Raw genomic sequence first — 22,597 nt, forward strand, 5'->3', positions numbered from 1 at the left:
TGCCAGCTTGCTCCATTTTAATTTTACCCTTAGTTCTAAGGTACTGTTCCTGGTCTCCAGATGTAGTCTTTTGGGATTTTAATGAAAAGCCTGCAGTATTTTCTAAACCCCTCTAAATAGCCAGACTTGAAAACCAAATTTTGACATTCCAGAAATAAGTAGCTGTTGAAACTTTTGCTTATTCTAAGCATTTTAGCTGTTGCTTTCTAGCAATGCTGTCTTACATAGCTTATGAGTTGGCAAACAAATTGAGGGGAATTTATATACTGATCTTGGGTTTTATTAATCTATGGTGGTTTCCTTGTTTCTAACATTTCTCCTCTTCCATTTCCAGACATTCTGGTAGCCCCAGACTCAGGTCTCTTACTTCCTAGAAGCCTGTTTCTTGACATCTATTCCCCATGGATCCTGTGAACAGGAGAGTACCCTTAGAAGAAAATTTAATTAAATGTTTATAGCACCTGATTGGCTTCTCATCTTTAAAAAGTAATATTCCTCTCAGTTCCAGATTGCTCCCTGGTGTCTTCAAATAGTTATTTATTTAAATATTTATCCAGAATGTATCATTGTTATTATCAGGAGGATTATTTTGCTATAAGTAGTTCCACCATTACCTGAACCAGAACCTCATCAGTGAGTATTCATTGCTCTTTAAAAGAAGTTGAGTGTTTAAATGAAGAAGAGAAAAAAAAATGATGGTTGAAGTAGAATTGAAGTTTTATAAAGAAAAAGTGTTAAAGTTGTAAGAAAAAGTTTTCATAAGAGACACAAGCATGTTTCTAGGGAGAGAGGAAAAGGGTCCTAGAAAAGGAGAGTGAAGGTTCCAAAAGATAGAACTATAGGCATGTGCAAAAGATAGAACTTTCTTTTGCTTATGCCAAAGCTTCACTCAATTTAATTCCCTCTCTAATAGATGGCACTACTAGAGAGGGAATTAAATTACGTATGGCTTTGGCATATGCAAAAGAAAAGATAGGTGATGAGGGCACAGATTTTGAAGTAGCAAGGATGGGAGCTGAACATGTGTAGGGATTTACTGCTGAAGGAAAACATAGACTTGTGATCATTGTATAGATTTCTCATGTGAATAGGAGATGAATAGGCTTGGATTACGTTGAATTCAGATATGGGTAACAGAATTCATGGGGTGGCAAAAGGGATCACGGTAGGAGGAGTCAAGTATGATGCTAGAGTTACAGGTTTTAGCTGCCTGTAAGTGGCTAGCATATCATTGAGTGAAATAGGGCATATATTGGAGGAGGGATAAAGGAAGACAGAGGGAGGTGATGGAATTTACGAACTAAATCTTAGTCATGTGGAATTCAAAAAGCTTGTAAGACATCCAACAGAAAATTTTGGTAGACATCTGTATATATGGCTTAAGAGTTCAAAAGAGAGATTGGGATGGAAGTCATGTTCAGGAGTTACTGGCTTAAGTAACTCCTTAGTAAAGGAGTTAGTAAATCACACTATGAGAGTGAATACAGAAAATATGTATTAAAAAGAGAGGAGGGCCTGGGAAATGTCAATAATTAAAAATGAATGGAGAAAGAGAAATGATAAGAAGGAACATCCTGAGAGATCAGAAAAGAAATAGGCATGTGTGTCATAGAAGTCACAGAAATCAAGAGAAGAATGTCAAGAAGGCCTATAGTCATAGGGTAGAATGCCTCTCGGAGAAGATGGCATGCCCATTAGATATAGTGACATGGAGGCCAGTGGTAACCTTGGAGGGAGCTCTTTCAATGGCATGTGATGAGGACAGAAGCCAATTTAGAGAACTTGAGGAATAAGAAGAAAGTAAGAAAATAAAGACAACCGGTGAGGCATCTCTGAAAAAGAATGATAGCAGGATAGGGTCTTAGAATGGAAGGATTTTTGTAATAGGAAAGACTTCAGAATGTTTCAATGCTGAGGGGAGGATATATGTGGAAAAGAAGAGAGAGGAGATACAGGAGAGGGAAGAGGTGGTCAGTGTGCAAAATTGCTGATATGGTGGAAAGCCCTGGCATTAAAAACAGAGACAAGGAACTGACTTTCAAATAAATGAAGAACTCATATTCCATTGAATAGGAAGAAAAACGTCAAGGATGAGGGTGGATCTGTAGGTTTTTGTGCAGAAACTTTTGGAGAGTGAGCTGCCTAGAGAAGAGTAATGGCATTTCCAAATAGTGTGAGAGTATAGGGTTGAAGACCACTTGAGGATGGTGACCATGAATTTTTAGTGCTACCTGTTTTCTAGATGGTGTCACTCTCTGCAGCAGTGCCAGCACAGGCACGAAGAAAGTGGATAAATTCAGCCAGTATCAAAGTGTTGCCAGGCAAGTATGGTAAGCAACAAAGGGGCAAATGAGTTTAGGAGATTGGACCATGGAATCTTGGAATTTAAGCTGAATGAGGAAAGAACCAAAGACAGAAGTGAAAATGTATAAGGGATATAAATAGTAGGGAGAGTAGTTGAATGAGTGAGCAAGCAAGTTGGAAGATGAGTAGATGTTTAAGACACTGGTCTGTCTCAATGAGAGGTCTCAGAGTAGAAGAGTTTCATGGAAAAAAAACCCTAGGTGTATGACCATGAGAGGGGGTGTGCCTGACTTGGAGTGTGGGAGATCATTGATAAAGAGGAGGCCAGATAACTGAGGAGTTGTAAGATGGAGTATTCATTCATTAGTAAGGCCACTGTAATAAATTACCACAGTCTAGATGGCTTAAAACAACAAATTATTCCCTTGCAGTTCTGGAGGCTAGAATTGGAAGTCAAGGTGTTATCAGGGCCATGCTCCTTCCAAAGTCTCTAGGGCAGGACACTTCCTTGCCCGTTCCATTTTCTGGTAGCTTTAGGCATTCTTTGGTTTGTGGAAGCATAACCCCAATCTCTGCCTCCATCTTTACATGGCTTTTTTCTCTGTGCATGTCTTTGCTTGTACATAGCATTTTGTTCTTCGTATAAAGGACATCGGTCATCTTGGAAGAGGGCCTCCATCTCAACTTGATTATATCTCATAAGGTCATATTCACAGGTACAGGGTGTTAGGAATTCAATATATTTTTTGGGGTGACACAAAACCTTATCAATATGAATGTTCAAATCGCTAGGAGCAGAAATGAAGAGAAGACAGATTTCAGTAAAGGAATAATAGGTCAAAGTACACAAACATCAAAGAGGAGGGGAGTGGAAGGTGATGTTGCCAGGTGTGCAAATCTTAGAGTTAACAGTTTGTGGAAGAATAATGATCTGAAACCAGTGTTGAGCAGGAGAAGTGCATAGGCCCCACCTTGTGAGCCTGAGTTATTTGGTGAGAGAATAAGTATCCTGTGATTGGGAAGTCCCCAAGAGAAGCAGGGTCCTTTGAGAGGAGCTGAGTTTCATTTGTGCAGGCTCGGAGGGAGAAGTGGTGCTCAGGGAGAACTTTGGGACAGATGGCTGGGCACAGTGGGTCATGACTGTAATCCCAGAACTTTTGAGAGGCCAAGGCGGATGGATCACATGAGGCCAGGAATTCAAGACCACCCTGGCTAACATGACAAAACCCCCATCCCTACTAAAAATACAAAAATTAGCCAGGTGTGGTGGTAGGCATCTGTAGTCCCAGCTACTTGGGATGCCAAGGCATGAGAACTGCTTGAACCCAGGAGGGTGGAGGTTGCAGTGAGCTGAGATCATGCCACTTCACTCCAGCCTGGGTGACAGAGCAAGACTCCGTCTCAAAAACAAACATGATCACGGAGTAGGCATTCCAGCAGGAGGTTTGGAATGGGCAAAAGGCTGAGTCAGGTGAATGGAGGGTGAGAGAATTAAGAAAATGAAAATACAGAAGAGGAAAAATGACACAGCAGAGGATTTAGATAGTGGCAGTTGCCAAAAGGAAACAAAAGAAGGGCATGAGACTTATGGGTTTAATCCTGCTGTCTTCTGGAGCATGGTGGGCATGTAGGAGATAGAGGCTGGATAGTCGTTTTGTTTGACCTAGACATTCTTTTATCTTAGCTACCAGGGTGCCTGTTTACAAGTTCAAGCCTTGCTGCCTAACATTTTGGGTGAACAGAGTTCACTAAGAATGTTCAGTATTATGCATATATGGTGGGCCAGCCCTGTGGTGAGGTTCTAGGGGGACCATGGTGGGCACTATGCATTGAGAAACTAGCCTACATCAGGCCGTTGTTCCTGTTGGGCCAGGGATTATTGCTGTCACATGCAGGCAGAACAAAAAGGCTCATTTCATATTCGTCCATATGCAACTTTAAGGTGAAGGGTTGGGATGCAATCCTACCTATGTTCAGATTCTGAAAAACATGGCTCCACATTCCAGTTCTTCCCAATTGGCAGCTCAACTGTTTTCTCTCAGGAAGTTCTCTTCCCATTTCTACATCCACATTGCTCCTCATGCTCTGCTATTTCTAACAGTCAAGGAATGGAGAAGGGAAACAGATATCTAAAGAAATAGCATAGAAGTCAAGTGCAACACATGTCAAGTTTATTAATGCATTTGTCATTTGTTGAACCCATAGTAAAAAAGAAAAAAAAATTCACCTTTTAACTCTGAGATCTCTCCTCATCTGTATTGTCCTCCTTCCTACTTGAGTTATTAATGCTGTCTTGATAACTTATCTGCTTGAGGCAATACCAAACCCCTCTTTTTATTTAAAGGCAATCTGTACCTTAGTGATGGGAATCTTCACAAAGAATTTATTCAGTGTGTAAAGTAGCACCATAGGTCTGCTGTTCATTTGTCATTTACTTGCTCACAGCAGGCCAGTGGCCCCAGGTGAATTATGAATAAGTATTATTCATACACAGGCACCTCTGCCACGTTTAGTACTTTGCTCTTTAGACCTAATAGCTGCTATTTTGGTCTCAATTAGCAGTATTTTTTTCTTTCTCCGCTGACTCCTGAACTTACTAATTAGATCACAGTCTTGCCTTTTTTTTTTTTTCTGTGATTAGAACATCTCTTTTCTAGGTGTTGTTTTTACATGGAAAAAAAAAATGGTATATTGTGTTTGTGTTAGAACTTGACTTTTAAGAGCGCAAGTCATGGCCGGGCGTGGTGGCTGATGCCTGTAATCCCAGCACTTTGGAGGCCAAGGCGGGCAGATCACGAGGTCATGAGATCGAGACCATCCTGGCTAACACGGTGAAACCCCGTCTCTACTAAAAATACAAAAAATTAGCCAGGGATGGTGACACATGCCTGTAGTTCCAGCTATTCAGGAGGCTGAGGCAGGTAATCGCTTGAACCCAGGAGGCAGGGGTTGCAGTGAGCCGAGATTGCGCTACTGCACTCCAGCCCGAGCAACAGAGCGAGACTCTATCTCAAAAAAACAAAACAAAACAAAACAAAACAAAACAAAACAAAACAAAACAAAAAAAAAAACAAAAACAAAAACAAAAAAACAAACCCAAGTCATGTTACATCTATCAGCTTGATTCTTCATGGATATTTTTAAACCAGGAGGTAAAACCTAAGTCATGGTTATGACCTTTTGTGTTGTATTTTGAAGTTATGTGCATGCTCATAATTCACAAATCATACTACTGTTTTGGGTAGTGATTCAAGAGATCTGGCTTTGCTCTCCCTCTAAATTGCTGTAAAATGTTATGCAAAATGACCTGTCAGGACTGAGTTTTGCTACCTGTCACATGAGGACATGTTTTATGAAGGAAATGCCTACAATTTTTTTAGAAATTAAGATTTTCAGACATTTACGTCGACAGTTTTATGTTCCTTATTTTTTTAACTTTCAAGTTCAGGGGTACACTTGAAGGTTTGTTACATAGGTAAACTCATGTCACAAGGGTTTGTTGTACAGAGTATTTCATCATCCAGGTATTAAGCCCAGTGCCCAGTAGTTATTTTTTCTGCTCCTCTCCCTCCTCCCACCTTTCACTGTCAAGTAGACCCATGTCTGTTGTTTCCTTCTTTGTGCTCATAAGCTATCATCATTTAGCTCCCACTTTTAAGTGAGAACATCAAGTATTTGATTTTCTGTTCCTGCATTAGTTTACTGAGGATAATAGCCTCCAGCTCCATCCATGTTCCCACAAAATACATAACATTGCTCTTTTTTATGGCTGCATAGTATTCCATGGTGTATGTGTACCACATTTTCTTTATCCAATCTGCCATTGGTGGGCATTTAGGCTGATTCTATATCTTTACTACTGTGAATAGTGCTACAATGAATATTCACGTGGAATAGAATATTCTAGAATGATTTCTATTCCTCTAGGTATGTACCCAGTAATGGGATTGCTGGGTCGAATGGTGGTTCTGCTTTTAGCTGAGACATCACCACACTGCTTTCCACAACAGTTGAACTAATTTATACTCCCACCAACAGTGTATAAGTATTCCTTTTTCTCTGCACCCTCACCAGTATCTGTTGTTTTTTTTAACATTTTAATAATGGCCGTTCTGAATGAGATGGTGAGATGGTACCTCATTTGCCCATTCATTCCTTAAAGTTACATTCTTTTTAAATAGTGACCAAACTCTATGAACTGAAAACTTTTGAACCATTTGCAAACAAAAAACTTTTTTATTCTTAACTTCCTGACACAGAGCAAATAGTTGATTTTTAAATAATTTATTAACAAAACACTCTTGGGAGTTTGTTTTTCTTCATCTAAATTATTTCAGGGAATGATGACAAAGTGTTCCTAACTCAGTCATTCCAGGGTTTTGCTGCTTTCTCTGTAAGAATGTCTTCAAATCACTTTTCTTCCATTTAACTGAGCTTTATCCAAAGCTTTTAGAGGATGAGAACAATTGGTACAAGAAAGCTGTTTGTAAGCCTCTCTCAAACAGCTGCCTTTGGGCCACTGAGCAGTTGACAAAATTAAGAAACTCTTGACCTAATGATCTGTTTCTTCTTGGAGCATTTTCATGAAGGATTTCTGCTCTAAGCCCTACTTTAGTACTTCACTGTACATCCCAAGATATTTCCACTTCAAAATAGAACAGAATATCATCTCTTTGGGGTGGTTCAGGTGCACTACTGCCTAATAACACTGAGGGTGGAATAATTGATCTCAGCCTCACCTCTTCAATTCCAAGAGTAGTCACTTCAGACTTGAAATTTGAATTATTACCCTAATAAGCTGTGGCATTTAGGTTCACACAATTTAACTTCTTTTACCTAAAGATGAAGAGAGTTTTTAGAATTTAATACAAGCTGTGTAATGGAGTGAACAGAGGAAGGCTTAATATTATCCTTCAGAAAATTTCAAGCAAACAGCTAAAGAGTATTACTCTTTTGTTTAAAAAAAAAAAAAAGAGTCAAGAAAGATGAGAACTTTTTGATGTTTATGAGAATTTTTACACCCTTCTCTGGTCAATTTTTGACTTGAAAAATGAGCCCTGTGGTTTTGCTCACTACTCAATTTCCTTGGCAAATTGTGTCAAGAATGCTTCTCCATAAAGATAAGCCTGGCCAGTATCCATGGGGCTTGGCACGGAGCTCTCTTGGAAGGGTGGTGGTTCTCAATCTTGAATAAACATATCCATCAATTCTCATTTTTATATTGGATGGGGCCAGAAACTGGCTTTTTTTTTTTTAAATAAACTCCCAACAATTCTTATGCAAGTGGTCTACAGCCTGCACTTTTGAGAAATTGTTGGCGGGTCTAAATTTGCAGTCATTAACCTTATACACCTGTTGCATCATTTGACTAATATCTTCAGTGACAAAGGAGCTAGCTAGTTAGCCAGGTTAGGTGTGCTGGTGTCATCACAAAATAAAGCAAAGCTATGATCTCGACTTCATTAGCATCACATTCAAACTTACCCACATTCTGTCCTAGGTTTCCAGTTGCTATAGTAATAGATAGACTTGCTTCCTTTCCAAAATATACAAGTTTAATAGGCAGCCAAACATGGCTTTCATCTGTGTATAGTTCACTAAGAGCATAAGGATGAATGCCATAGGAGAGCAAATGGCTAATTTGAAGCATTTATCTTCATGGGGTCTGACAGACCTTGCTTAGGTCGCCGTGAGCAAGGACTTTCCTTTTTGAGGTGTGGCATTGCTCCATCAGTTTCTATCAATGCATTCATTCTGCCTAGTGCTGCCAAGTGAACTCAACCATGGAGATAACTCTTAGTTATCCAGGAGGGAAAAAGAAAAGTCATAATTTGTCATGCCACACCCCTTCCCTGCCTTCATTGTTGATGGAGAACCTCAGTAACCCTGGTTAGTTACTTAGCAAAGCGGAGGAAGGGAGCTCAAGATGAAAGCCCAGTCATGTGAACTTGGACGGTTGGGCAGATGTAGCATTAGACGTGGTATTTCCTGGCCATTCCCCCCAGATACTGAGTGATGGGTTGAATTCAAGTAGGAGGAGACTGAGTCTCCTAATGGTTTCCCTGTGTTTATCAGAGACAGCTCATGCGCTGGGTGAAAGATGTCAATGACTTCAACCAGGAAAGATTTGAGGAGAAGGAGATCCAATAGATCACAGTTCAATGAACACTTTCATTTTACCCAAACTCCATACTTACAATTCTTCCTGGTAAGGATGACATGATTGAAGAAGATATGGCCTGAGGAGGGAATAGGTCTTTCTATTACCATTCTATTCAAAAACTGATAAGTGAACATTTTAACTCCTGCAGGCTCTGACTGGCAGTGCTAAATCCATGCCCAGTGTATATATTTTTAAGTGTCTGTGATGAATGTTACGTGCTTTCTTGCAGTGGGGATGTATAGTACAAATCCTTGCAGATGTAAACATCTAGTGGTGGTAGTTCAGCTCAGATAGTATAAGACAGTTGGAGGGGATGGGGTCTAGTTCTCTGTGAAGAGATGAGAACTTTTTCCATTTTGGAGAAAAATATAACATTTATTTCCACAAAGGTTTTTGAAAACTGCACATTTTTGAGTATCTGTCCATGTACTGCTGCTACTTATTTTTTAAATCTAGAATTCGGTTTCTAGAGATATTCTTATTTCTCTCAAAGCAAAAAAAAATGCCATGTAGGAGCAAAAAATAAAAACTACATGTCCACATTGGAATTTGGATTCAGTTTGAGAGTAGGAAGAAGGCATTGGGGAAAAATCTCAAAAAACATTTGGAAGCCAAGCTGTTGTCCTTGGCTTTCATTGCCCTGAGCGTTGTGTTCACTTCCCATCCTGGGTCCATGAACTGCATGCAGCTAATACTGCAGTCAAGGCAGGACCCAGTACACTAGAGGTGCTCCCAAAGTGATAAACGATGCCGATGCTGATTACACCTAAGGAGACAGCCCCACCTCTGGCTACTCAGTGTCTCTGTTCTGTCTGTCAGCCTTCAGTTCCAGTTTGGCATTTCCTCAGCTCTCGTGGGTGCTTAACAATGCTTTTCTCAATCTTCTGCTTCCTGTTATGCAATGAAAAGGCCAAGAGACACAGATTCTCCCATCCTGCAGCTGCTGGATACCACTGCCTTGGTAATAGAGAAAAGCCTCTCCATGGTTTGTAAATTCTGTAGCAACTGTATCATCATTCCAGAGGGAGGAGGGTGTAAGTGGAATGGGAAAGGAATACATGGGAGAGGCGACGCTCATTTGTGTTCTTCCCACCAAAACTACAGTGAAACAAAATTTGAGACAAAAACATGAACAGTAGCTGGAGACTTAGACCTTCCTTCTCCCCTCTCCCCTCAATCTTCACCCCATCTCTCTGTGTGTCTGCCAATCCTACCTCATCTTAGCTGCACCATCATGTACCCTGCCTTCCTCCCTGCTGCCAATGCTTACATCCCTAACTTATCGATGGGACGCTGTGGTTGATTTTTATCTCCTGTTTGACATTCTGCCTTTTCTCTCTCCTGGCCTCTGCTATTTTTCTGATATGCAAGCTCTTTGGAATAACATCTTCATGGTTTCTCATCACAGCATCCATTGAAAGCTAAAATTCTAGGGATTGTACATTCCCATTAAGTTTCCACAGCTCATTGTAGTACCTGTGCTACTCATTAAGTGGTTGTTTATTTATGGCTGTATATTTTTATGACCATATAAAGAGTCAGTGTTTCAGGTATTTCTGTCCATCAACAGTAGGCATTAGTTGTGCTCATCAACACAACTTGTTTTTCCAGGTGCGAGTGTTCCAACTTTTCACCTATTGGAACCTTAGCTCTGTAATATGTCAACCATGTGCTGCCAGACAGAGGGAAAAAGTGGGCTTCATTGAGAAACTAAACCAACCATCCAACCTGCCACTTATGCTTTTTCCCAGCAGGCAGTTTTGCAAGCCAGCTGTCCAGCATTTTGTCTCTGATTCTTGGCTGCCCCCTCTTCCTAATTTTAAAGACACAAGCTTTATCACACTAATTTTCACCAGGTTCTTGGTAATATTCTTCCTAACTTCCAGAAACAACTTATGCTCAGCAGAATGTAGGTGTCCAGGGCACCGCAGCATTGCTTTTGGTTGGGGTCATATCAAGCAAAATCATAAAAATAACAATCATCTAGATCTCAAATTATTGTATTATTTATTTGAAAGGAACTCTTAATGAATGGAACTCCATTCAATCCATTTTAATGAATGGATATAGAGTGAGAATCAGTTATTCTCAGAGGCCTAAATTTGCTTGTTTGGTCTAGTTGTTTGAGTCTCTCTCAAGCAGGTGTCAGAGACCTCCTGTTTAACAATCAGCTGAGATATCCTTTTAATGTACACACATGGAAAAGGGTTCAAGGAATATGAGATTTTGCCAGTCCTGCTCAGGAGTTTCTTGGGCTCACTGTATTTCTGCATTAATCCTTCCAGAGCAAGCTTATACATATCTGTTTTAGCTCTTGTGAAAAATATCTGAGCACCACCAAAAGAATAATTAGCTGGGCGCTGTGGCACACACTGGTAGTCCCGAGCTCTTTAAGAGGCTGAGGCGGGAGAGTCTCTTGAGCCTAGGAATTGGAGTTCAGCTTAGGCAACAGAGAGAGACCTTGTCTCAAAATAATGATGATGATGATAATTGATGCAAGTGTTGTTCTCACTTGAGTTAATAAACATTCCCCCAGGAGAGGCTAGACTTTAATGGATCTGATGATCGATGTCAATTAATAGCTATATATCTGGGCCTTTGAGGAATAGGCAAAGAAACAGTGATTGTGGCTATTTTTTTTTTTAGCTCTTTATCACATTAGGTTGGCATTTCTCAGCAAGTCTTTTGTCAAAGGATATTTGTCCTGCAATTTGGATTCTCTGCTTCTAGGCAGTGGTGATGCCTCCCTTACATAAGAAAAGCTTCAGCAAGCATTTTTCTTAAGTAAATATTTATTTAAGCTTTCTAGAATGAGCTTTTTATTCTATTCAATAAATAAATTTGATAACCTTCTCCAATTTCCTTGCACGTGATCAACTTATTCCAACATTTTCCTTCTGAATATTCCTTGTGGTGTTGGAGTAAACCTCAGGCCAGCATAGTGCCTAGAAACCACAATCATTCTGCTCATGGCTGCGAGTGCTTCTGCTTTAGAAGGCTCCTGGTGCTGTGATAGTGGTTTGCCACCACTGTCAGTTCTCTTGGGGCAGCTCACTCATCCCTAGAATGAAGAAGCACCTAGACAGAGTCTTTGTGCTGAACGTATTGCATTTCTGTGGTTTATTCCTCAGACATCAGAAGGGGTTTTCTTTACTTCCTTTTAAAAGATACTGACATCTTCCTCCCCACCTCCCCCAAAAAAGAATATTTTCCAGCTATAAGTTTAAATTTTCTGCATCCTACTGTGTACATATAATTGCTTTTGTTAGCAGTGTCTAAGCAACATTGCAGCTCAAATGTTGTGAATACAATAGCAAAGAGTTGGAACCAACCCAAATGTCCAACAACGATAAACTGGATTAAGAAAATGTGGCACATATACACCATGGAATACTATGCAGCCATAAAAAATGATGAGTTCGTGTCCTTTGTAGGGACATGGATGAAACTGGAAAACATCATTCTCAGTAAACTATCGCAAGGACAAAAAACCAAACACCGCATGTTCTCACTCATAGGTGGGAATTGAACAATGAGAACTCATGGACACAGGAAGGGGAACATCACGCTCCAGGGACTGTTGTGGGGTGGGGGGAGGGGGGAGGGACAGCATTAGGAGATACACCTAATGCTAAATGACGAGTTAATGGGTGCAGGAAATCAACATGGCACATGGATACATATGTAACAAACCTGCACATTGTGCACATGTACCCTAAAACCCTAAAGTGTATAAAAAAAAAAAAAAAAAAAAGTTGTGAATAGCTTCTATAGTTTTCTTCAGAAAAACTTTCCATCTTTTACCCTAGCAAAATATATTTTTAATTTAAGAAAGCTTTATGCATTTTAACTTTATTTTATAATAACAGCTCTTAACACAAACAGGCAAGCTCTCTTTTCTCAAAATGTTTAAAATCTGAATATATACACATTTAAAATCACACATGTGGTCCATAATTGAGACTCGTACCATCATCCCCAGAGTTAAATTGCCTTTTGGAAGAAAAAGCTTATATGGTGAGTCAGTCTCAGATTTTTAGAACTGCATAAAATGAAAATAATCTCACCTGCCTAAGTTTATAAAATATAGATTTTATGAGCTCTTGAGCCCTGATAGTCCCAGTAACTTCAGTCCATAGTCTTTACATTCTCCAAAGTTATTCCAAAATAGAGAATGCTTTCTGAGATACACTCAGGAACGGAGTATAAAGTCCTTAACTTTCATTTAAGGCATACGAGTTGGGAGGTAGGTAGCCTAGTGGGATTAGAATTCTACAATCTTGGGATAGGCGTGGGAATGGGAACTCTATCTCCAGGGATATTGAGGCAGTATGAGTCAGAAAGACTTGGGTCTGAAATTTAGGGTTTAAATGTTCATCCCAGCGGTGTGATTGTGGGGAAGTGTTTCAGCCTTTCTGAGTCTTTCTCAGCTGCAAATGGCTTAAAACCTCTTCTCTAAAAGCGCTGGTGTAAGGGATAGATGACAGTATTTATAAAGCATCTTAGTGCAATGCCTGGTACAATTATATAGATAGTTTCATGGATACATTTAAAATGTATATATGGATTCTATTCTTCTGTCTCTACTTGCCCACATAAGTTTTACCTAGTTCCTTTGTATTTCAATGGACTCACCTCTAATATGGTTATACAACCATTGATTATTTTTGTAGAAATCCGGAGACTAGCCAACAGCATCAGATTTAAACATTCACCATGTAACTTTCTCCATTATAAACTATCAACAACTGTCCAGAGGTCACAAAGGTAGGCTTAAAAAGCATTTAACTGCACAAATACATAAATAAAATCTGGTTAAGATGAGGTATAGATATTAATGACTGGCTTCACCTTTGAAGTATAACTACAATGCAAATAATTATGTGTTATCAATAACTGATTGGAAGTCTGTAAGTGAGCTCAGGTCTGCTGTAGGTTTATGAGATAATGTCTTTAAAGTGCCCAAAGGTCCTGAAATACAAACTACACATACCATCTCCACCTATCCTGATGCTGTCCCATGAAAATGTGGTCCTTATCCAGTTCCACTGTACCCCATGAGGCCTGGTTGACCTGGGACATTTTCCAGAGGCGATAGTGGTTTTCTGCCCAGGAGAGCTTGAGAAGTCTTCTCATCCATGTCTTTGAGTAGGACTATATAAAACCATCATAGGGAGATGGCAGTCAGCCCTGTTTGAGGTCATGGAGCAAATGCAGTGCATATGGAAGCCAGGCCACCGGGGACCGAGTTCATCTCCACCTTCTACCAGCAGACATAATGCCCCTGAAGAAGTAGACTCTGTGTCTACACAATCTGAAATCTAGAGCCACGACAATGAACACCACCCATATTTATTCCTGAACGAGGCAGTCTCAGGTAGCATGAAGAGAGCATAAAGGGGGAAATTGAGGGCCTGGTGAAGTGGTGTACTACTTTTTCTTTCCTTTGCTCACACCCATTCCTCATTCATGATATCCTCATATATGTGCTCTTTTTCTTTGAGGAGTTGAGAGAAAAAGCAAAGGGAGGCGAGGACAAATTCGGTAAAGCCTGTAATTTTAGAATGCTGCTTCAATTAATGAAATTTTAAACAGAAGGGAAGAATGCACACACACAATACAAAAAATGGAAAGAATAACTCTCCCATTTGGATCATTCATTAAACAAAAATTTGAGATCTTACTATATGCAGGAACTCCTTCTTGCCCATATATGAATAAATCCTCTTCACCCCTAAAGCCAAGCTCCCGCCTGGGTGTACCTGCCTAATCACATCGTCCCTGGGAAAGTTCCTGTACGACTTTATATGCCAAACCTCTCAATTTAGCATTGAATTTCCTTTTTTTGTATTGTTTTATAAAGTTTCGTGTACAGCAGATCTGTCTCTTCAAATAGGTAAAAAAAAAAATTCCTTGAAGGACAGAAACCATGCCTTACTTTGTTTGTTTGTCCCCAGAGCAGCTGTTACAGGACTGAATGTACATTGTTTCCTTCTCTAAGGACTGACTACCTGCATGGCTAATACAGGAAAGGACAGTGAGGTTAATTGGGCTGACTCTGGTTGCCCAGCCTCCACTAATTCTCCTTTTGTAGAGAATACGCTTTAATTCCCCAGATTCCTCCTCTTCTCCCAGAGGAGCCTACCTCTGCTGACATCTGCAGAGATACCTATACATCACCACAGAAATTTCTCCGCTTTCCTGTCACCTTTCTGTTGGCCCAAATGAGAGGTCCCAGTGGGCTATCTGCCATATTTAAATGCTGTCTACATGGTCTTTCTGACACTTGCCATGACTTGTTCTTGCTCAGTCCTGTCCTTATTGCTTTCTGTCCCATCCAGTAGAAACCTGCTCATCTCCCAGTCTTGCTCCATCATCTCCCATATCCACTTAGTCACCAGGCCTCATCTCTCCTAACTTCTCAAGATTTTAAAAATCCATTCCCTTATCTCTATTCCTACTGCTACTACTTTAATTTAGGCCATTGTCACCTCTTACCCAGTTGACTGCAAAACCTCCTAATTTATCTCTCTGCTTCAGCCTAGCCCTCTTTATCTCTCTTTTTAAAATTGGCACATAAGAATTGTACATATTTTATGGGGTACAGTGTGATGTTTTGATTAATATATACAATATGTAAGGATCAAATCAGGCTAATTAGCACATCTGTAGCCTCAAATCTTTATCATTTCTTTGTGTTAGAAACATTCAAAATCTGCTCTTGTGGCTATTTTAAAATATACGTTAAATTATTGTTAACCATAGTCACCCTAAGTGCTATAGAACACTAGAATTTATTATTCCTAGCTAGCTGCAATTTTACATCCATTAACCAGCCTCTCTCTCCCCACCCCTTCCCAGCCTCTAGTAACCACCATTCTACTCTCTACATCTGTGAGATCAACTTCTTTTAATTCCACATGCGAGTGAGAATATGCAGTATTTTTCTTTTTGTGCCTAGCTTATTTCACTTAACATAATGTCCTCCAGGCTGACCCATGTTGCCATCAATGACAAGATTTTAATCTTTTGTATGGCTGAATAATACTCCATTGTACATATATACCACATTTTCCTTATCCATTTATTTGTTGATGAACACAAATTGATTCCATATCTCGGTTATGTAATATGCAATAAGCATGGGAGTGCAGATATCTCTTCAATATACTGATTTCATTTTCTGTTCAGTAGTGGGATTGCTGGATCATACGGTAGTTGTGTTTTAAGGACCCTCCATACTATTTTGCATAATAGCTGTACTAATTTACATTCCCACCAACAGTGTATAAGAGTTTTCTCTTCTATGCATCCTCATCAGCATTTGTTATTTTTTGTCATCTTGATAGTAGGCATCTCAACTGGACTACTATCATTGTGGCTTTGATTTGCATTTCCCTGATTAGTGATATGAGCATTTTTCAAATACCTATTGCCCACTTCTGTGTCTTCTTTTGAGAAATGTTTATTCAGACCATGTGCTCATTTTGTAGTTGAGTTTTTTTGGCGGGGTGGGGAGGGGGTTGTTTAGTTGTTTGAGTTCCTTGTATAGTCTAGATATTAATTCCTTGTCAGATGAATAGTTTGCAAATATTTTCTCCCATCCTGCAGGCTGTCTCTTTACTCTGTTGTTTCCTTTTCTGTGCAAAAGCTTTTTTGATATAATCGTATTTATTTTTGTTTTGTTGCCTGTGTTTTTGAGATCTTTCTTATTCATAAAATCTTTGTCCACACCAATGTACTGAACCATTTTTAGATGTCTTCTTCCAACAGTTTTATAATTTCCAGTCTTGCATTTAAGTTTTTAATCCATTTTGAGTTGATTTTTGGATATGGTGTGTGTGGGGTGTTGTTTCATTCTTCAGCCTATGCACATTCAGTTTTCTCAGCACCGTTTGTTGAAGAGACTGTTCTTTCCCCAGGGTATGCCCTTAATGCCTTTGTCAAAAATCAGTTTAGCCTTCTTAACACTGGACCTGCAATTCTTTCAAAGATGCCAATTTGATTATATCATTTCCTACATAACTTGCTCTAATGGCACCCTGTTCTTTGAAAATGAAGCCCAAACTCCTCCTTGGCAAGAGTACTCAAGACGCAGTCTAATACTTCTTCCTAAGCCTCATTTCTAACCTCCCTAGGCTTACTCCCTTCCTCTCTCCCCCTCCCCTTCCTCTCCCTTTCTCTCCTCCTCTCTCCCATTTTTTTTTTTTTTTTGAGACGGAGTCTTGCCGTGTCGCCCAGGCTGGAGTGCAGTGGCGCAGTCTCGGCTCACTGCGAGCTCCGCCTCCCGGGTTCACGCCATTCTCCTGCCTCAGCCTCTCCGAGTAGCTGGGACTACAGGCGCCCGCCACCACGCCTGGCTAATTTTTTGTATTTTTAGTAGAGACGGGGTTTCACCGTGGTCTCTATCTCCTGACCTCGTGATCCGCCCGCCTCGGCCTCCCAAAGTGCTGGGATTACAAGCGTGAGCCACGGCGCCCGGCGCCTCTCTCCCATTTTCTACCCCTCTTTACCTCTCTTCCCTCCTTTTCCCTCCCTGTCCTCCAAAGTGGGCTTTGCTCCTCCCTCCTTCCCCTTTCTTCCCCTCTTTCTTCCCCTCTTTCTTCCCCTCTGTCTTCCCCTCTGTCTCCCTCTCTCCTTTCCACTCCAGCCATCCTCAACTCTATGTGCTTCCTCACATGTTTTCTTACCTCTGGGCCTTTTGTCTCATGCTCTGAAAATTACTCATTTGCTTCCCTGACATTCCACTAAATCACACAATCCTGTAAGGCAGGGATTTTGCCTTATTCTTATACAAATAAGAACTTCAAAAATATATTAGTGAACATATAAGTGAGTTACTGAGTTTTGATTTCATTGCTCTTTTTTGGATATGCTTGACATTTATTAAGTATTTACTGTGCACATCAGATCCTATTTTAAGCTCTTTAAGTATAAAACCTTAGTTTATTTTGAGAAGTAGGTACTATTATATCTCCATTATACAGATAAGGAAACAAAGGTGTGTATAACAGAAACTAAGTTACCTGCATAAGGTCATTCAGCTAATGAATAGTCGATCAGAGATTTGACTTCAGGTAATCCTACACTAGAGTGTTCACTCTTAGTGCCTTCAGAGCCATTGACACACCTACAAGGTATATCACTGAGGCATGACTGTGTATGAACCAGACAGATTAACAGAGAAGTGAAAGGGGCTCGTGACACTGGGAGAAGAAAGACATGTTGAATAACAGGCAGGAGACTTGAGGAGTCATTGCAGTCTGTCTACAGCCACAGCCATGATCAGCACCACACTCCTGGATGATAGTCTTGAAGGACACAGGGTCTGTTCAAGAAGACTTGAGTTGGGTGCTTACTCTTCTACGTACTTGGGATACCAACAGTAGAATAAGGCACAGATTCTTTCAAGGGACCCACAATCTAGTGAAACAGACAAACCTCAATGCATCAAGAACTATATAAGCCAAAACAGACTGCAGTTAACAGTACGATGGAGAGGTGACAGTCCTCCTTTGTGTAATTAACTCCCCACCTCATTTCCCTGAGGGCTTGGCTAGTGTATGCTAGTACAGTGTGAAGTGAATGTTGTCGATTGCCAGATAGAGAAATGCTAAATGACTATAAAACAGGGGCAGCAGATTCCTACTAGCCAGGATTCAATAAGCCCCAGAAAAATATGCCATTATGTAGATTTATGGAGCACGGAGGATATATAGACCTTGCCTCCTACTATTTTCCACATAGTGAGGCTAAGTGAATCCTAGTTCCTGGCTTACCCAGGGCCCTGGCCTCTCAAGGTTTCCTGTAGGACGTTTGGAAATGTAGTGCTTCTCTAGGCTCAGGACAGGGCTTGGGGAGAGTGATGAGGAGCCATTTCAGAACAGATGTCAACAGAGCCCTTCTCTCCGTGCTGAGAATCATCAAACACTTGCCCCATGCCTGCCAGGTAGAGTGACTGAGGCACAGGTTCCACAGCACAGACACAATGAGCTGGCCTCCTAGGGGACTCTCACGGCTGCAAACAAATTAGCTTTGATGGACGAGTGGCCTTTGCTCATTCTTTAGGAGTGTGGAGGTGGGAGTTCAGGCCAGTTTGGAGTTAAATTAAGGATGGCAGCTGGCATAGCACGTCAGATGGCTCTGTGCTCCATTCATGTCACAAGTTTTTAGTTGTTTTGTTTTTCTCCAGACATTCCAGTTGCTCTGTTCCCTCCCTTACCACTGCCCACACATTGTTTTGTGTGCTATTGGAGTGGCATGCTCTTATTTCCAAGGACAGAGAGTCCAGGCAGGACCACATGCCAGAGGTACAGAAACTAAGCTGCCAGGAAACTCTGTAAACCAGTGGCAGGTACGGTGTTCTCATTTGAGAGGCTTCGTCTCCCTGCGCACTATCGTCCTGTTTAAATGTACCCATTCAAACCAGTAATGAAATTATGACCACCTGGGGACTTTCAATACCTGGATTGAAAGGACAGCTATAATTATAGTATGCCTAGTGTCCCTATTATCTATTAGTGCTTCTCCTTCAAAATGGTTGATGGCAGAGACAAGGAGAGGTCCTGTCTCCTGTCTGAACAAACCAGACACGGGAAGGAAAGCAAGCTGACTTAGAATTACACGATGTCATGTAAGGGCAGAATATCTAGCATTTGGAGCTATGAAGGTTTCTGTCTTAAAGAGAATAGACTGAATAGGTTTATTGTAAACGTGGGTGTGAATGTTGTGACCATTTAATTTGCCAAATTAAACTGTAAAGCAGACTTTAAAGGGCCAACCATAACTGCAGACATTCTTCAATGGGAAATCTCCAAATCATTCATTCTAATGAATTGGAAGAGGAAGAAACAAGCAAACTATGGCTTTTATGCTTCCTATTCTGGGAACATGAAATTCAGGTAGGCAGAGTGGTAGAAAAATATAAAGTCTCCTGAGATGGCATCACATTTTGGAAGACTAAGTTAGACAATATATGTTTATCGTATAAGGTCTTAAGGAAATGCTTTGTCATATAATTGTATGCTACTTGTAATAATGCTGTATGTACTATACAAACATTTCCTGGACATGAAGCTCTGCCCTGCATCACCAGCTGCCTGCTTGCTCAAGTCCCATACAAATGAGTGAATTACCTGCTTTGAGAACAGACTTTGAAAACAAAGTGAACACCACAAAATAAAGGCAGTAATCCTCCTCTGTTACAATCTCTTCTTAGTTAATTGTTTTAATAAAAAAGGATTGGGCAAATTCCTGTATTGCCAGAATTCTAAGACTAGGTTTTTAGGATTTCTCAGCATAGAGACCTTGAGTTGAAAAGTATTTAAGTAGAAAAGTACTCACTCAAATCCTTAGTAGAAAAGTACTTGAAAATGCACGTCACTCAGCCGTACCTTTGGAATAGGTACGGCTGGGTGACTTGTACTCACTCAAATCCTTAGTAGAAAAAGTACTTGAAAATGTATGTCACCCAAACATACCTTTGGAATAGGATTGTCCATTCCTGACTTAAAACTTTAATAAAGGAAAATTGTAAGCAGGTCCAGCAGGTCGATTATCTTATTTTTGAGAAATTGCAGTTGGGAGAAGTGGAAGAATAAACCAACACTTGGAAATTAAAGGGAACTTAAAGATGGTCAGTTCCATTATTTTTATTTTAAAACTAAATGCTGAAGTTAGAGAGGTTGTCAGAGCCTTAGCAGCAGTCTTGGTTTAGCTTTTAAAGTGGAGCTCCACGGAAACAGCTTTACCTGTTTTGAAGTGTTAGGCATGGCTTCGGTAGCTTCTGGCCCTCATTCCTCATTCCTGTTGTTCTCATGGTATTGATGTTCTGCCAATATGTAGGAAACAAAGGATTGGTACACAGGTGATCACAAGCTGTATTCTCAAGGAAAATGGTGTGTCATTGAAATGGGATTGTAAACTCCAGAAAGGCAGTGGTTTTGGTTTGTATTTCTTTGTATCTTTTCCAATATCAAGCACTACGTAAATGAAATACTTGAATATTTGCTGATCTAGAATGTTCTCACAGTGAAGAAAAACTTTAATATTTTTATTAGTGGCAGGAACAGTGTAGGGTTAAGTGCATGAACTTTGGAGACAGACTGTCTGGATTTGTGTCTGACTCAGCCAAATGTAACACTTGGGCAGGCGACCTAAACTCACTGTGCCTTCGTTTCCTTGGCTAGAAACTGGAATATTAATAGTCCCTCTTTTATAGGACGGTTGCGAAGATTAAATGAGTTAACCTATGCAAAGCCCTTAGAACAGTACCTGGAATAAAGCACTCAATAAATATTAGCTACTGTTAGTATGCAAAGAAGGCTATCTTTAACTGTTAAGGAATGTCCCAGAATAGGCATGAATGTCATGATGTTAACTGGTCACTGTTAACTGATTCTAATAAATTGGAATGATTGTTAAAGGGATCATCAATTCTTAAAGTTCTGGACATTCCTTTGATTATGCTATATTTATATAGCTCTTAACCCCCTCTATGGCCTCTTTTTATACTATATCTAGGTTTCTTAACAAATAAATGGATTCTCTATTAGAGTCACCACTGTCTAGAGCCACATTATGTTCTGTCCACTGCCCTTTTACAGATTATTGTGGATGAGATCCCAGTGGCTTGCTTTCTCTGGTCTCACCCAGACCTGGCTGTAGATCAGCCTTCCCTTCCTCTCCCTTCATTGGCAAGGCTATGTCTGTGTTCTTCCATATGTACCGCAAGCCTTCCCTCAAGTCGATCCTGACATGTTGGAAACTATTCCCTTGATATATGGGGCTTTTCTTAGCATTCTTTAGAAACCAGCTTAAAACCCATCTTGAACAGGAGAAAGCCACCTTTTTGCATTCCTATTCATCCAACTGTCGTTTTGATTCATAGGCTCTTTGCCCTTGAGATGTTGTTGCGTGACTGATCTCTGACTGATATGAGTAGGTATCCTCATTCTGATTTTATTTCCACAGTACATTCCTCCAGATCTCTGCGTCTGCAATTTTGTGCTGGAACAGTCCCTATCTGTCAGAGCCCTGCAAGAAATGCTTGCCAACACAGGTGAAAATGGCGGCGAAGGGGTGAGTACCTGAATTGTGTCCTAGGTTGGGATTGGGGCGCACCACATCCCCAAAATACATTGTACATTTCATCCAACTTTGAACTGAAACATTTTAGGACTGTTGAGATGACTCATATGGAGATAGTAAATCTTTCTCCCTGAGTTGAGTTGTTGTTGTTCAGCAGCCCTACTTCTGCTTCCTTTGAGTTAATCAGCTCCCACCAGAAAATGGACCACCACTAATGCTGCATGAGCAAGGCATTGGATGCTAAGCCTACTCTCCTCTCTTATCCCGGAATTCACCAGCGAATGTGGAGAGGCTGAGAGGGTCTTGAGATTCAGTGTGCCTGTGAGGCAGTTTCTTTTTCCTTGGAGAAACGTCACTGGGGAGTTATGACTGCTCCAATGGAGCACAACCAAGTTACAACAGTTCGAACATGATTTCCTGCAGAATTATGAGTCTTTGACATGTGTCCAGAACTTGATGGTTTCACTGATGATGAGCAAGTACAGAATTGTCTTGAGTTTCCATTGTCAGTAAAATGATCCTTATAACTAAGAGACAAGCTCCATATTGCCTATGTTGGCAGGCTTTTGGGCAAGACTTTGGCCAGATATTTCAAAATAATTTTTGACTCTTCCCTTTCCTAATGACTCACATTCATTTTTATATATTTATCATCAAATACTTTAATTCTACTGCCTGAATATCTCAAATTCAACCATTTTTCTCCACCATCCTCACTCCCCCATACTCCATTAGATGACTGTCCTCTACCTTTCGGTTACGGCAACAGCCTATTAATTGCTTTGATTCCTCCTATACTCACCCCCTCCTCCCATTTTTCCACTCAGCAGTTCTTTCCAAAATATAAATACAATTATTACAGTTGCCTGTTTTAAAATCCTTTGTCTTCCCATTACTTTGAGATAAATTCCAAATTCCTAAACATGGCATAGAGCCCTTTAGGAGTTGGTGAGCCCTGTTCACCTTTCCTGCCCCATCTCTCACCACATCCCACCAAGTACTCAGTGTCCCAGTGACATCGGATTCCTCTCTCTGCCTCAA

The 22,597-nt window shown here is 40.5% G+C and overlaps 1 protein-coding gene across 4 annotated transcripts in view; it reads left to right on the forward strand.

The window, feature by feature from the left end:
- The window catches only part of RYR3 (ryanodine receptor 3), a 565,081-nt gene that overhangs the window by 175,619 nt on the left and 366,865 nt on the right, over window positions 1–22,597 (forward strand). For all 4 annotated transcript variants that reach the window (XM_055278588.2, XM_055278589.2, XM_055278590.2 and 1 more), the window contains exon 3: window positions 21,440–21,547. In XM_055278588.2, the coding sequence (XP_055134563.2) occupies window positions 21,440–21,547 (108 nt within the window). The remainder of the gene's footprint in view (window positions 1–21,439; window positions 21,548–22,597) is intronic.

The sequence above is a fragment of the Symphalangus syndactylus genome, chromosome 5, assembly GCF_028878055.3.
Source record: "Symphalangus syndactylus isolate Jambi chromosome 5, NHGRI_mSymSyn1-v2.1_pri, whole genome shotgun sequence".
NCBI classification, from domain to species: domain Eukaryota; kingdom Metazoa; phylum Chordata; class Mammalia; order Primates; family Hylobatidae; genus Symphalangus; species Symphalangus syndactylus.